The sequence below is a fragment of the Clarias gariepinus genome, chromosome 5 (assembly GCF_024256425.1).
Source record: "Clarias gariepinus isolate MV-2021 ecotype Netherlands chromosome 5, CGAR_prim_01v2, whole genome shotgun sequence".
NCBI classification, from domain to species: domain Eukaryota; kingdom Metazoa; phylum Chordata; class Actinopteri; order Siluriformes; family Clariidae; genus Clarias; species Clarias gariepinus.
Window position 1 is genome coordinate 33,255,458 of NC_071104.1, and position 16,089 is coordinate 33,271,546.

Genomic DNA, 16,089 nt, shown 5'->3' on the forward strand with positions numbered 1-16,089 from the left:
TTATCCTGTATTTAGGGGCACGGGGACCTGGCGCCTATCCCAGGAGGCTTAGGGCACGAGGCAGGGTACACCATGGACAGGGTGCCAATCCCTCGCAGGGCATACACACATACACACTCACTCATACACACACTACAGGCAATTTGGGAACGCCAATGAACCTAACCTGCATGTCTTTGGACTGGGGGAGGAAACCCACCAAGCATGGGGAGAACATGCAAACTTCATGCACACAAAGACGGGAATCGAGCCTGGCTGGGAATCGAGGTGCAAGGCGACAGTGCTAACCACTACACCGTCGTGCCGCCGCTTATTTATATATAATGCATTTATATTTATATAATCTGAGAGTAAATCACAGATAAGTAATTGAATCAGTAGATCTGATATAGATTAAGTTTGTCTTAAAATAACTCGAGTGCGTTAAAATTCACAGGATTGTGGTGGCTTGTATTTACTTGCATTACATTAATTTCTGTGTCTTCTGCATACTGTGTTTACACGATAAACTATTGGTGAACGTTGACTGACTTCGTTGAGTGATGCATATAGCCACGCCCTCACCGCTGCTCTGATGCAATCTGGCACATAATTGTTTATAGCTTCACATATACTCAAAAGTTTGATTTCTCTTATGCCACAGGTTTAACTTCAGGCGAATACTGAACTACTGCCAAAGTCCCATAAAATTTTGACCAGCCAGTTTTGCGTGATGCTGTCACAAAATATGGCTGGACGGAGGTACAGCCATGAAGACAGAGAGACAGGCATACAGTCAGAGACTGGTTTCGGGTTCCCAATGTATGAAACATGAAAATATCATTGAAAGAGTGAGTTCTGACCAACGCACTGACAAAACCTTTCTTTTATTTTTTATAAATTTCCAAGTCCGGTTCAGTTTCCTTCTCACATTTACCTCACACGCCCCAGCCATGGAAATTAATCAAATAGAATGCACAGAAGGAAAAACAATTAATTACAGGCCTTTCGAGTCAAAAGTCTATAAATCCTTTATTTATGAAACTGTATGAAAGTCAATGACTGTAAATGATCCCCTGTATAACAGCGCTAAAAAAAATTACATAAATTATTGCACCTTTCAGCATTTGAACACAGAGAATATTGGCAGCAAATAACTAATGCTATAGTAGATCATAACAGATAGCTTATTCCCTAGCATCATTTTTATTGGATCACATAAATCACAGTACAAATTTTGTACAAATTTGTAATTTATACCATACAACTAAAAAATTTTTTATTATTATTTATTTAAAGGAACCTTAAATAATTCTTAAAAAAAAAAACAGCCATAAGACATGCAGCTAAAACTGGTTTCACAAAAGAAATGAATATGAACCTGGAATTTATAAAACTCATATATTTCTACTTAATGTCTAATAGGTAAGTTTGTTACATTTTGCAAAATCAGTCAATCTCTTACTCATCGTCTCTACTGCTTCATCCCGTATACAGGGCCGCGGAGAGCCTGGAGCCTATCCCAGGAGACTTAGGGTACGAGGCGGGGTACACCCTGGACAGGGTGCCAATCCATTTGCAGTGCACACACACTCCCAAATTTGGAAACAGCAATTAGACTATTCTGCATGTCTTTGGACTGTGGGAGGAAAGCGGAGTACCTGGATGAAACCCACCAAGCACGGGGAGAACATGCAAACTCTATGCACACAGACTGGAGGCAGGAATCATACCCAGACCCTGGAGATGAACCATTAAGCCACCAGCTACGTCACACAGTTATTTAACTAAAGTAAAAAATTCAGATTTAGACCCTCCCACTATAAAGCCAGATAATAGCAGTAAACAGATTAAGGTATAAATATAAATTGAGGCAATGCATTTTTGTTACATCCACTTATTATGGACAGAGATATTTCAGTGCTTAAGGCATTAAACTACTAATCAGAAGGTCCAAGGTTCAAAATCAACCACCTCCTAATTACAACTGCTGGGCCCTTAAGCAAGGCCTTTAACCCTCAACTGCTTAAATGTATAATGAAATAAAATGTAAGTTGCTCTGGGTAGAAATGTCTGCCGAATGTCAATGTGTTTTAATTTACATTTTATTATGTCACTTCAACCTCCATCCAAAGCCTGAACTCCTCCACCAGACCATCTGGCATAAAACCCAACCTACAGTATATAGATGTCCTTTATTCTAGTCCACCACAGATAAGTCTGATTTTAGCAACCTGAGTCATGCTTGAAAATGTTTCATCAGATCTCTACCCAGCAGGGATTAACCCTTTCTTCCTTAAAAGCCAAAAATATTTCCACAAGGAATAATTTAGTCTCTTTTTAGACGTCTCCTAGCAACCACCCCACCGTTCAGCCCAAACCCCTGGCAAGGAAACGCTCCTGAATAGTGCTCAAGCCTGCAGAGTTAGGGCAGAAGACCATTCACTGGCAGTAAAGGAGACCTTTCGTGACCTTAAACTCCTTTGGTGTAGACTCAAGTAAGGTCACATATATCACTGAAGCTTTAAAAAGGAAGATAATGTGAGCGGTTGCTGGCAGTAAATCACTAAGGCATTGGTACAATACCACGCTCAATGTTTTAATCAGGGCTGAGTGGGGTGTTTTATGATGGGGTGATTGTGTTACTGCGAGCGATGGAAGTTGCTTAAGATGTGGCGAACTGATACAGACATATGTCCAGTTTGGTTGCACTGGTTTAAAAACATATATCTTTGGACACGTTTCAGTTTATTTAAATCGAATTATAGATGGATATATTCGACAAAATGAAATACTGTACAATCTCATGGCTCATCCATGTCTCTCCGAAAGATCCCAGCATGCCTCTGCTAAGCTCCGCAGGTTGACTAGTTTACACCACCAACTCACTCTGAGAGAAGAAAAGTTAACAATTAATTTCAGGCCCATGGGGTTAAAGGCTTGCCTTGTTGAAAAAATGGGCAGATTTACTAAGAATATGAGTTCCTTGAAAAAAAAAAGATAAAAAAAAAAACGCTATTATGCAATCAAGATCCAATTACCATCTGAATATTCACGAAGCTGTGCACATATTGAGTCAGTAATTAACACAAAGAAAGCATGCAGCTGCTTTAACCTGCATGGCACCGCTTCTGTTAGCAACACATTTTCTTGTCTTACTTATACTGTAGCAAACGTTAAAACCTGACATTAAATTTAAAACTTCATGTAAGGACACTGAGTCCATCTTGTTCTTTAGCTCCAGCGTGCCTTTTATCGGAAAAAGGACAGCCTCTATTACACTGGGCACACTTATAGAAGTAGTGTAATAGTTTCCTTTTAATAATTAAACATGTTTACAATTGTACTCTTCGGTGCGGTAAAAGATTTTTATTGGTGAGCTTGCCAACACTAGTGCTTACAGCTCAAACAGTAACCATACATGCGGTACATATTGTTTCCCGTTAAAGCTCAGGAATCATTAACATTATTCGAACGCCGATATTCAATATAAGACACAACAATGAACACCAGATATTCTCCATAATGTTCCTTTAAATATTTATACTTTTACATTCATTTAATATCAAACACCAAAACCGGCAACAAAAATACCAGTATTGTGTTTGAAAAGGAAGGAAGTATGACCAGTCTCCATTATATAGCAAATAGTATTCTTCAGGACCCTACAGTCTCCAGTAAACACAAAAAATATTAATAATCACCACTTTTACATTTACCAACAAAAAGCAACAACAAATGCCCATTGTGCCACCAGTGCCCTTTAAACACCAACAGACGCCACTAGTCAACATCAAATATCAACATCCTCATACAGTGGAAAAACTGTAATAAATGCCGATAGTAAATTCCAATTTCATAATCAAATCCCAGCTTTCTCTTTTAAACATCAAATAAATATAAACATTCACCTATTAAATACCAAGATTTTCCTTTAATTACCAAATAAATACAAATATTTATCAATATTCTTTGTTAAACATCAACAAACATCAATATTCATCTCTAGACATCAGTGAATACCAACATTCACCATTAAACACTAGCATCTCCTTCAAACTCCGACATTCTCCTTTAACCATCAATGAATACCAACAATTATTGTAAAATTCCAAAATTCCTTGTGAATTGATGAATTCCAATGAACTCCACCATCCACCATTAAACATTAACTTCACCATTAAACACCAACATTTCCCTCTGAACATCAATACTGTAAATACCAACATTTCATACCAACAATCTTCTTAAACCATCAACAAATACTAACATTTATCTCTTTAACATCAAAATTCCTTGTTTAAACACCAATACATTTCAACATTCAACCTTTAAATACCAACATTCTTCTTTAAACGTCAACTAATACCAGCATTTTATTCGTCCACAGTTCAGATGCTGGGAAATGACAAGCAGCACTGCTCCAGTCACTGATGTTCTTGACCCTCGGTTGACGACCAGTCAGGACACTGCTGTCAAGCCCAGTGGGCTCTACTTGTGGCTGTGATGGCACATTTTAAGAAATGAAAATGTAATCTAGTAGTACAGTATAAGACATGAAAGCTGGCAGAAGAGAATTAAGAAAGAGAATTGCTTAAAATTAAGAAGCTTAGCTCGTGATCTAACTTTCATAAACTGCTGTTGCACTCATATGCTTAGACGCTCCTTCTGTTCTCAGCTCTGCTGTAGTTCTGGCCAAGCTGTTTATGCGGCGCAGTGTTTTCTACTTTGGAGAAAAGGGATCATGGCAATAAGTGTGTTTTGCAAATGCTGTTATCGCCGCAAATCCAACGACATACTCGATTATTGGAGAAGGAAATAACATCACTGATGTTGTGAACCTGGACTTAAATAACACGGGGATCTATCTATCTATCTATCTATCTACTGTATCTATCTATCTATCTATCTATCTATCTATCTATATAAATATATTATTATTTATTCATTAATTCTAGTATACTACTGTAGTGTAATGTTGTATATATCTGTGCGGTGGTGTTCTTGGTTTGTCAGGAGCTGAGAATGTCTCGAGCTGACAGATTGGTACTCAGACTCTTGACACCATCCTCTGCAGCTGACAGAGGTTTGACTGATGTTAAACACTCCGTCTCATGGGAAATAGCCTGCAAACATGTCCTGAAAATGAAGACGGCTGTCGGAGACAACGCGGATGAATCCCATTACGTCCACAACATGTGGTTCATTCGAAAACAGTGGCCCGATTTCCTGTGTGATGACCAAACCAGAAGTCCGAGATAGGCATAAAATATTCATGTAGACCTTTCAGACTGCTGCTAAAAATATACACAAGAAAAAAAAAGATTTCTAGCTCTTTCTGTATTCAAGTCCCCTAGGAGCGTTTTAAATGCACAGCAGGGACTATTATGAGAGAAGAGATGCACTCAGATATCGATCTCATCCTGTGGGTTTGGAGTTACAGAAAACTTGCAACCTGTTCCTTAGATGTATGCAGATCGTTGGTTATTTAATATACATTTAAAGTATCGTACATAATATGGTTATACACTATTGTCTGTTCAATTATCAAAGCTAAAAATAGAAAGAAACAAGTGAGTATTATTGTGACATTTTATCATGGACCTTCAGACGTCACACTGTGCTGTAAATCATATTATCAACTGAAAAACTAAGTGCAGTTTGAAGCAGATGTATAAAAAAAAAAAAAAAGATTGGATTTTTGGCTCCTATTCAGTTTGAATTCTGATGATTCAGTAGCCGGGAGTCCTAGTGAGCAAAATTGTTCATGCCATCAGGTACGGAGGGGTGGCATACTCTCCTCTATCAATCACAGCAACAATAGTCAATCATGAGCATCTGTGAGCACACGCAGGCAAATGTGGGCAGATAATAAGTTCCCTCAAGTGTGTTAGACTAGGTTCACATTACCACTGAGTCAGTTCTGATTTTTTTACTCCAATGTACATAATACAGATCATTTTTTTTTAGGGCTGACTGAATGCACAAATCTAATGTTTTTCACATTGCATCTGGGTCACGTTTATATCTGGTCCTTGATTGGATACATATCCAATGCTCACTTTTGTGACTTGAATAAGAACAGGCAGATCGGAATTCATGAGACGTTTCGCCTCTGTGCGTGTGGGATGCTCGCTGACGTCACTCAGCGCCGGCGGCGTGTGGATTTCACAGCAGTGATAAAACAGCTAAAGCGTGGCATCTGACTTTCTTCCTTCTTCAGGACCTCAACAAATACAGCTGACTGACTGCATGCCGTCCTCCAGAGTTTATTTAAACTTTTGCAGTATTTGTACTTGGACCATAAGTGAAATCAATATGTTGAGTAAAAGTGATGTTATTAACAGTAATGTTCCGGATTTAATGATCTAATATATAATTTAATTATTATTAAATAAGCTTAATTGCTTAATGTAAACACCATTTTCACCGCTGCAACAACAGCGCTGTAGCAGTTTAAGTGAATTTTGATGCGCTGGAGGCATTTTAAGACAAAACTTTATCTTTATCCGAGCTACTTTTTTTTTTTTTAGCTTTAACCTTCTAACTCTTTAAATGTCAACAACGGATAATTCCGCTAGTTCGAACAAGTCGAACAAACCTTGGCATATTTGATAAAGATTAAGATAAAGAGACTTTACTGTCATTGTAGTGATACAACGGAATTAGTTTAGTAGCTCTCAGAGACCAGCAGCAATAATAATCATAAGAATAAACTTTATAATCAAAAGATAACAAATACAGAATAAACACAAGGTAATTGCACTAAAATGCATGAATATAACAATATATACAAGGGAATGTATGCGAAGTGGGACCTGGATCTAAGTGTAAACAGAAGAGGGCAAAAAAATTGCAAACCTGATTGCTTGATGATTTGGATCCAGATGCGTGCCGTTTTAAACGACTGACACGTCCACATTAGAATCAGGTAAAACTTACTTATAATTATGAACGTGAACCGTCATGAAATCTGACCAAAAAAAAAAGAAAATTGAGCAATGTGGCTTGTAATGTGAACGTAGCCTTATGCACCCCCATAGACTGAAGCTGTTCGAAAAGATGTTTCATGTGTAATGGATGAAGCAAGAGCGATATTATATCATTGCTGGATAGTACGCGGGAGAGCTGTCTGACTCATGGGAACTGTCCATGACTAAATTAGAGAAAAAACAGCAGATTGGGTTTTCTGTTAGTCATTGTGTTTTGTGGGTGACTATAATCAGGGATAAATAGGAAAACCAGTGGACATCCTTGTGTACAATTGTCCAATCTTCCAATATCTTCGAGGTCCTCTAACTAAATGTTAAAAATGTCCTTGAACTTCTGAATCCAGAATCAAAGGAACTTCATACAGTATTCTCCATGTGTTCGCCTCTCATGCTTATGATTCCCTTTTTGTCCCCCCTCTCACCCCCAGCAGTGTTGCGAGCAGGTGGATTAGTGACGCTCAATCGCCCCTGACCAGGATAAAGTGCTTACTGGAATCGAGAAAAGTAAGGTTTATGTAACAGGCTAAGAATCCCAAGCTGTAAACTTAGTGTATTTCTCTGCTCAAGTACTCTTTTACCGTGCTCATCAGAGGCATGCATTATGAGCTGATGAGATGAATTTGCAAACTCTTAAATGTGCAAAGTGTGCTCAACCGAAGCAGATCATCTCTGGCCACACATCATTAAGAGTGTGACTCATCACTCAGCCTGATTTCTGCTCTGCGATGCAGATAACATCTGTTCTCATCCTCTAATAGGGTAAGAGAGAAAGAGGCAGAGAGAGAAGCCAGGTTCGATTAACATGAAGTGTACGTGACAAGGTCAGGCACCAAGCTTTAACAAAATTACAGCATTGACACACTGCCGCAGTACACTCACGATTCCCTCCGTACACTCCTGAAGGTCACCTCAAGAAACAATTCGTAAAAAAACAAACCAAAAAAAATGATATAACCTGTGTTTAAACTGAACATTAGGATTTTTTTTCTGGTAGACAAGTTGGAATCTGCTGCCATTAGGATGCCTGAGAGTCGTGTGGCCCGCAGAGGATTTATACGATCGCCACCAAATCGGGCCTACAGTACTGTATGTGATCTAAATATATTGAGGATACGAAATTGTTGAGGGTTTTTTTTTTTATCCTAAAAGGGTCGGCCGTGACAATGCCTTAAACTTGGCTTAAAAGTGGTTAATAACTTTCTGTGTGACATTATATTGAGTGATGCTTTCAGTGACATCATGTTTAGTGACCTGATGATCATAGTGTGATGCTTTTTTTCCAGCATCTGCAGCCTATTCTACACACGTACACATCGCAAATGTTAACACTCACACATGCACAAACACACACACATACACACGCAGACCCACACACATGCACCAGCTTTTTGGAGGTCTCAACATAAAATTCCCCGTATTCTACACACATGTTAACAAATGTTAACACTCACATCTCTCACTTTCACACACACACACACACACACACACACAGTTAACAAGACAAATATTTAAGGCTCAAGCCAACATCAGCCCTATCATGTCATATATACATACTATATAGTGTGTGATGTGTGCAAGTTGTTTGGTGCACCCTGCAGTGATAGCTTTTTGTAGGTCTTAACTTACACTCCTCACAGATAAACATGTCAAGAGAGAATAAAAGAACCAATAGCGAGACTTATTATATATTATAAAATATCGATTTTATAATGAGCATATAAACCAAATTGAACATTTCTCATTCGTTTACACTAGCCTCAATTAATACTCTTATTAGCTAAACAGCTGGCCAAATGTCTTAATATTACATTACCTACCACTTTTTAAAGCATCGGTTAGTTGATTGGATGCACTTGCCCTGCCAAACATTACCAAGATGGTAGAAATTCAATCTCACTCAGATCAGACTGTAAACCTTTACATATAAATTAGCTTTAAACATTCCAATCCATTTCAGCCAACCATCTACCCATCTAAGATCCTCTGTGGACCAGCTAGGGATTGTGGAGGCCAACTGTGACCCATGTATTTATTCCTGTTTTTACAACCGTGGTACGACCTCTGGTCAACATGCTGCGAAATTCCAGGAGCATTTTGTTCCGAGTGGCACTCCAAAGCAAAAGCACTAAAGCAAGGTTAAAGAGTGGAGGTGCTGAAGTGAGAATGAAGGATTGACCTTGTATCTGCGGTATGTAGGGTGCTAGCAGCTTCCCTCTCTTCTTTTCATAGCCCTTCTGTGTGATGTCTCCTGCGGGAAGAGAAAGAAACATGTTAGGACTCATTGAGTCGTCTTAATCTCAGAATAACTGCAACACTTAAAATAAGATTATGTTAGAACTATATTTACTGTATGAATATGTGCAGCCTCCGACTGGTCCGTTAATAACAAAATAAACCCGCGCTCAAAACCGAATCAAATCCAAAAATATTTAGCTAAAAGCTTTCTTTAACAGGACACGAAGTTACAAAAATACAAAACGTTAAGCAGTCATCGGTGCGGGAAAATAAATTCCTCAAATAGCTTACTAATGCACATTGGCATGACCATTTAGCTTGACTGATGACAGGCACTCCGTAAACAGTACTAAATATCGCAATTAAGCAACAGCAAAAATCTACCTATTGAAATCTGTAATATACTCAATCAGATGCCATTATAGCCACACTCACTCTTATACTTAGACAGCAGAACACAAGACGCGAGTGTAATCCACTTCCCCGGCTAATGAAACAACTTACTGCATTGCTCACATTCTCAATATGTAACTCATTACACTGAATGCAGCTCACACAGGCCTCACCTCAAATCACTGCACTGACTGGTACACTTATTTACACACAGCACACCTCAAATCACAGCACGGGCCACTACACTTATTTACACATGGTACTTGTTGCAAATCATTCCACTTTAAAACGTCGGTTAGGACAATGGAGGTATGGAATGGAAATTGAAATAGACACACAAATAAAATAGTCCTGCATTATATGTGAAAGCAAAGCGTCTCTGGAAATCTCATATGACTCAATGCACAGATTACTATGTATCAGTAATCAGTGTCAGTGGTAGTGTCAGTGGTTGTGTCGGTACCAGTGTCAGTACTAGTGGCAGTGTCAGTATCAGTGGTGGTGTCAGTATTTTTATCAGTGTCAGTGGTAGTCTAAATATTAGTGTCAGTGGTAGTGTCAGTGGTAGTGTCAGTATCAGTGGTAGTCTAAATATCATTGTCAGTGGTAATGTCAGTATTTTATCAGTGTCAGTGCTAGTCTAAATATTAGTGTCAGTGGTAGTGTCAGTGGTAGTGTCAGTGGTTGTGTCAGTACTAGTGTCAGTACTAGTGTCAGTGGTAGTGTCAGTGGTGGTGTCAGTATTAGTGGTAGTCTAAATATCAGTGTCAATGGTAATGTCAGTGGTAGTGTCAGTATCAGTGGTAGTCTAAATATCAGTGTCAGTGATAATGTCAGTATTTTTATCAGTGTCAGTTGTAGTCTAAATATCAGTGTCAGTGGTAGTGTCAGTGGTAGTGTCAGTGGTTGTGTCGGTACCAGTGTCAGTACTAGTGGCAGTGTCAGTATCAGTGGTGGTGTCAGTATTTTTATCAGTGTCAGTGGTAGTCTAAATATTAGTGTCAGTGGTAATGTCAGTGGTAGTGTCAGTATCAGTGGTAGTCTAAATATCAGTGTTAGTGGTAATGTCAGTATTTTTATCAGTGTCAGTGGTAGTCTAAATATTAGTGTCAGTGGTAGTGTCAGTGGTAGTGTCAGTGGTTGTGTCAGTACCAGTGTCAGTACCAGTGTCAGTACTAGTGTCAGTACTAGTGTCAGTGGTAGTATCAGTGGTGGTGTCAGTATTTTTATCAGTGTCAGTGGTAGTCTAAATATTAGTGTCAATGGTAATGTCAGTGGTAGTGTCAGTATCAGTGGTAGTCTAAATATCAGTGTCAGTGATAATGTCAGTATTTTTATCAGTGTCAGTGGTAGTCTAAATATTAGTGTCAGTGGTAGTCTCAGTGGTTGTGTCAGTACCAGTGTCAGTAATAGTGCCAGTGTCAGTATCAGTGGTGGTGTCAGTATTTTTATCAGTGTCAGTGGCAGTCTAAATATTAGTGTCAGTGGTAGTGTCAGTTGTAGTCTAAATATCAGTGTCAGTGGTAGTGTCAGTGGTAGTCTAAATATCAGTATCAGTGGTAGTGTCAGTGGTAGTGTCAGTGGTTGTGTCAGTACCAGTGTCAGTACTAGTGTCAGTGGTAGTATCAGTGGTGGTATCAGTATTTTTATCACTGTCAGTGGTAGTCTAAATATTAGTTTCAATGGTAATGTCAGTGGTAGTGTCAGTATCAGTGGTAGTCTAAATATCAGTGTCAGTGATAATGTCAGTATTTTAACAGTGTCAGTGGTAGTCTAAATATTAGTGTCAGTGGTAGTGTCAGTGGTAGTCTCAGTGGTTGTGTCAGTACCAGTGTCAGTAATAGTGCCAGTGTCAGTATCAGTGGTGGTGTCAGTATTTTTATCAGTGTCAGTGGTAGTCTAAATATTAGTGTCAGTGGTAATGTCAGTGGTAGTGTCAGTATCAGTGGTAGTCTAAATATCAGTGTCAGTGATAATGTCAGTATTTTTATCAGTGTCAGTGGTAGTCTAAATATTAGTGTCAGTGGTAGTGTCAGTGGTTGTGTCAATACCAGTGTCAGTAATAGTGCCAGTGTCAGTATCAGTGGTGGTTTCAGTATTTTTATCAGTGTCAGTGGTAGTCTAAATATTAGTGTCAGTGGTAATGTCAGTGGTAGTGTCAGTATCAGTGGTAGTCTAAATATTAGTGTCAGTGATAATGTCAGTATTTTTATCAGTGTCAGTTGTAGTCTAAATATCAGTGTCAGTGGTAGTGTCAGTGGTAGTGTCAGTGGTTGTGTCAATACCAGTGTCAGTACTAGTGCCAGTGTCAGTATCAGTGGTGGTTTCAGTATTTTTATCGGTGTCAGTGGTAGTCTAAATAGCAGTGTCAGTGGTAATGTCAGTATTTTTATCAGTGTCAGTGGTAGTCTAAATATTAGTGTCAGTGGTAGTGTCAGTGGTAGTGTCAGTATCAGTGGTAGTCTAAATATCATTGTCAGTGGTAATGTCAGTATTTTATCAGTGTCAGTGCTAGTCTAAATATTAGTGTCAGTGGTAGTGTCAGTGGTAGTGTCAGTGGTTGTGTCAGTACCAGTGTCAGTGGTAGTCTAAATATCAGTATCAGTGGTAGTGTCAGTGGTAGTGTCAGTGGTAGTCTAAATATCAGTGTCAGTGTTAGTGTCAGTATTTTTTATGGAGTGTCAGTGGTAGTTTAAATATCAGTATTAGTGTCAGGGTCAGCGTATCAGTATCTTTCAGTATGTCCAAATTAGGGACAGTGTCAATATCAGTGTCAGTATCATTATCAGTCTTAGTTAAAGTGTCAAAATTAAGGTCAGTATCAGTGTCAGCGGTAGTGTCAGTATTAGTATCGGTGTCAGCCTTAGTCAGTGTTAGTGTCAGTCTCAGTGTCAATAATAGTGCCAGTATCAGTGTGATTATCAGGTCAGTGTCACGGTTAATGTCAGTTACACTTTCACTGTTAGTGTCAGAATTAGTGTCATTATCACTGTCTGTGTCAGAGTTTGTGTCAAAATCAGGGTCTGTGTCAGTATCAGTGTCAGTGTCAGTATAAGGGTCTGTGTCAGTGTTAATGTCAGTAACAGTTTAAGTGTCAGTACTGATGTGTGTTTGACACTGAATGCCAGTGTGTGTATTAGCGTAACTGTCAATTTCTGTAAGAATCAGCACCAGAGTTAGCATTAGTGTCAATATCAGTATCAGTCAATTTGTTGCCTGATGTGCCTGATAGCATGTGGATGGACACTTATCTCTACTGCAGTGGTAAAAATTTCAAATACGTTAAGGTATCATAATTCTTCAAACAATTTAACAAACTAAATAAAACTGTATTTGACATATACAGTTATCAAGAGAAGCAGAAAACAGCAAGCTCACACAGTCTGCTAAAATTCAACAATAATCTAAATCTATCATTAGTCATTACAATAAGATTTCCATCATAGTTTTAGCCACAGTACTAATGATGTGTTGAATCACCTGCTTGTTCCAGGTCATACTGTTTACCAGGTTTGATTGTTAGTCAGGCATTTTTATACAATAATGGAAGCAATTTGGACAGATTCCCCTCACATGAGGCCTCAGCATGATGCAACACTCTTGCTGTTTAAGCCAACAGGAAGAAACAAACGGCAGAAATATAAACCTCTAGTGGAAGGCAGAGACACTTCAACTTGCAAAAGATTAAGAGCCACAATATGCAGCTTTCCGCTGTTACTGGCATTTTCCCAGGATAGAAGCAATAGAGATAAATGGAGGTATATATACTGTAGGTATAAAGTGACAAGGATTTAACGTTAGAAGTAGAACTTAATGATGCCTAGAGGAATAGAGACTAAGGCATGGGAAGACAGAAGGAAAAATGAATACAAAATCCTAGACACATACAGCATTATCCATCACCAATATCTAATTTTAAATGGATGAATGGATGGATTTATAGGTGATTATCAGGTTGATCTACAGTATCAAGCCTGTAATAAATCAGAAAAGTTGATTAGTTTAAGAATGGATAAATGGATGGATGGATGGATGGATAAATAGACAGATAAAGAGATGGATGAATTTGTGGGAGTCTTTTTATTAGGACTAGGACAAGCTGTGAAAAAATGTGAACAGTTAATCAGTTCACATTTAAAAGGAAATTAAAGGAAGGACTGGATTGTAAATCGATTGATATTTGCTAATAAGGTTAAGCTACAGTAAAGGCTTGTTTGGCATGAGAGGAGTATGGATGGATGGATGGATGGATAGATGAATGAAGGGATGAATAAATGAATAGTATGCTTTATACGGACAATTAAATAGATGTTTGGCTGGAGGGATAGATGGATTACTGGATAAATGGATGCATTCTGGACTGTTTGGATGGATGGATGGATGGATGAATAAATAAATTAAATAAATGAATGAATGAACGAATGGATGAACAGGTGGATGAAAGGGACAGATATGGATGGATGGTTGGATGTTTGGACAAATAACAGTTTTGAAATGTTTTGCACAGATGTTTGGATGGATGCATGGGTGGATAGATTGATGGATGGATGGACAGATGGATCCCATCTGCGCTGAGGGACAGCATAAAAAAGTGTGTGGCTTCAGATACTACTGATTAAACAGTAAAGAAAATAAAAGTTGTATGTATGTGTTTATGTATGTGTGTATGTATATGTGGATGGATGAATGGATGGATACATGAATAAATGAATGGATGAATGGATGGATACATAAATGATGAATGGATTTAAATTATAAATCACAAATTACATAAATCACAAAACCGCAAACAGACTTAAAGTTCTACACCAAGACACACACAATCAGGTGTTGGAGGTCTAACGTTGGGTGTGCATCACTGCACAGGCTCTAAGGTATTGAGGTAAGATGTTTAATCCACTTCTCTTCCCCCAGACCAAAATGAAAACACGGTGTCAAGAGCCTGTATATCCACAACAAAAGGCGCATTGATTCAGAGACTGACGATGTTGAAGAATCGCCTGCGGCTCCGGACACGCTCACAAATCAGAGAATTACAAACGCCCTAAAACTAAGCAGTGGAGAGGGATGCTGGGAAAACCATTCCGGGTGGAAGGACTGAGACACAAACAGATCAGTCAATAGTTCTCACAAGTGTCTTTCTAGACAGACACAAGCTCAGTATCAGTATCAAACGGGGTCATTATTAGGACTTTTCTTATTATTTAGTGCTTTCATTAATAAGAACAAATTCTAGCTTCGGCATTTTATTAACTCGCATTTTATGAAATACAGTACCCTAACGCAATCTGTATTAAATTAAAACTTTTAAGCTTGATACGTTTTTTTAAACAATCAAACTTTAATAATTTTTTTATTGTGTAAAGCTATGTTGCGACGATTGTTAAATCAATTAGTCAATTGTTAAAAGCACTATACCAATAAAATTGTATTGGATTGAATTGAATATGTGTGTGTGCCTGAGTGCATGTGTGTGTTTGTGCATGATGCACTAGGTTCCAATCATAGGCCATTTATCCACTTCGACCTTGACCAAGATGAAGCACTGAGTGAAGATAAAAAGAATGAAAGAATAACTTGAGCAGCATTACAGTAACAACCCAAATAAAATAACTGTGTCAAATCAGAAAGAAAGAAATCAACTCGTAAATGTATCTGAAATAAATTTGTATGTTTTCTCTCCTTTTTTTGTACTTGTGAGTTTCTCTTTCAGTCTCAATTCAATAAATTTTTTTGATTATTGTAATTATTATTTAACAACGCAGTTCGCTTAATGAGAGAGTGTATAAATATAAAACTAATATGATAATAAAAAAAAATCGAATAATAATAATAATAATAATGATAATAATAATAGATCGAATGATAATCTCACTTTTTCTGCACATTCATTCCCTTTCAGATTCTCTCCCTTTGTGTTAAAAGCTCTGTGTCAGCTTTCACATGCAGGCATCCATCAACACTGACACTCCTGTAGTTTGGATAAAAGCCTTTCTTTTTTTTTTTTTTTTTTAAAGGGAGCCTCCGTACAGAGTGAAAGTCTCCGGAGATTAATAACTCACACTCCCCTGACACACTTGTCTCAGTGGAAAATATACTGCACCCCCCCCCTCACCCCCCTAGGCAAAAAAAAGCTGCCTACTCAAGTAACACCATTCACATGAACTCATCCTCGTCTGAATGTGCTGAAGGCCTGTTACGGGATCGGCATTGTAGGGAGTATTGTGCAAAAAAAAAAAAAAAATGAATGACTGAAGTTGAGGAATGAAAGACGTGCTGGACAAAAGTGTACGTGTTTTATGTGCAGTATGTATCTTTATTAATGTAGACGAGAGGGAGAAAAATATCGCCTGCAGAAATGTGAGTGTAAGATGTGCATGTGTGTGTGTGTGTAAGACTCAGTCTCTGCATGGAATCTGACCATCATTTGACCTTAACACTCTGCACTGCCCGAACTGCCAAAACAAAACAGATTCGATACACACTGTTA

At 38.3% G+C, this 16,089-nt stretch overlaps 1 protein-coding gene across 4 annotated transcripts in view; it reads right to left on the minus strand.

The window, feature by feature from the left end:
• Positions 1–16,089, minus strand: part of dip2a (disco-interacting protein 2 homolog A) — a 144,569-nt gene that overhangs the window by 71,857 nt on the left and 56,623 nt on the right. For all 4 annotated transcript variants that reach the window (XR_008360466.1, XM_053496091.1, XM_053496090.1 and 1 more), the window contains exon 2: positions 9,148–9,219. Coding sequence is in view for 3 of the 4 variants with exons in the window: in XM_053496091.1 (XP_053352066.1) it covers positions 9,148–9,219 (72 nt within the window). In the remaining variant the exon portion in view is untranslated. The remainder of the gene's footprint in view (positions 1–9,147; positions 9,220–16,089) is intronic.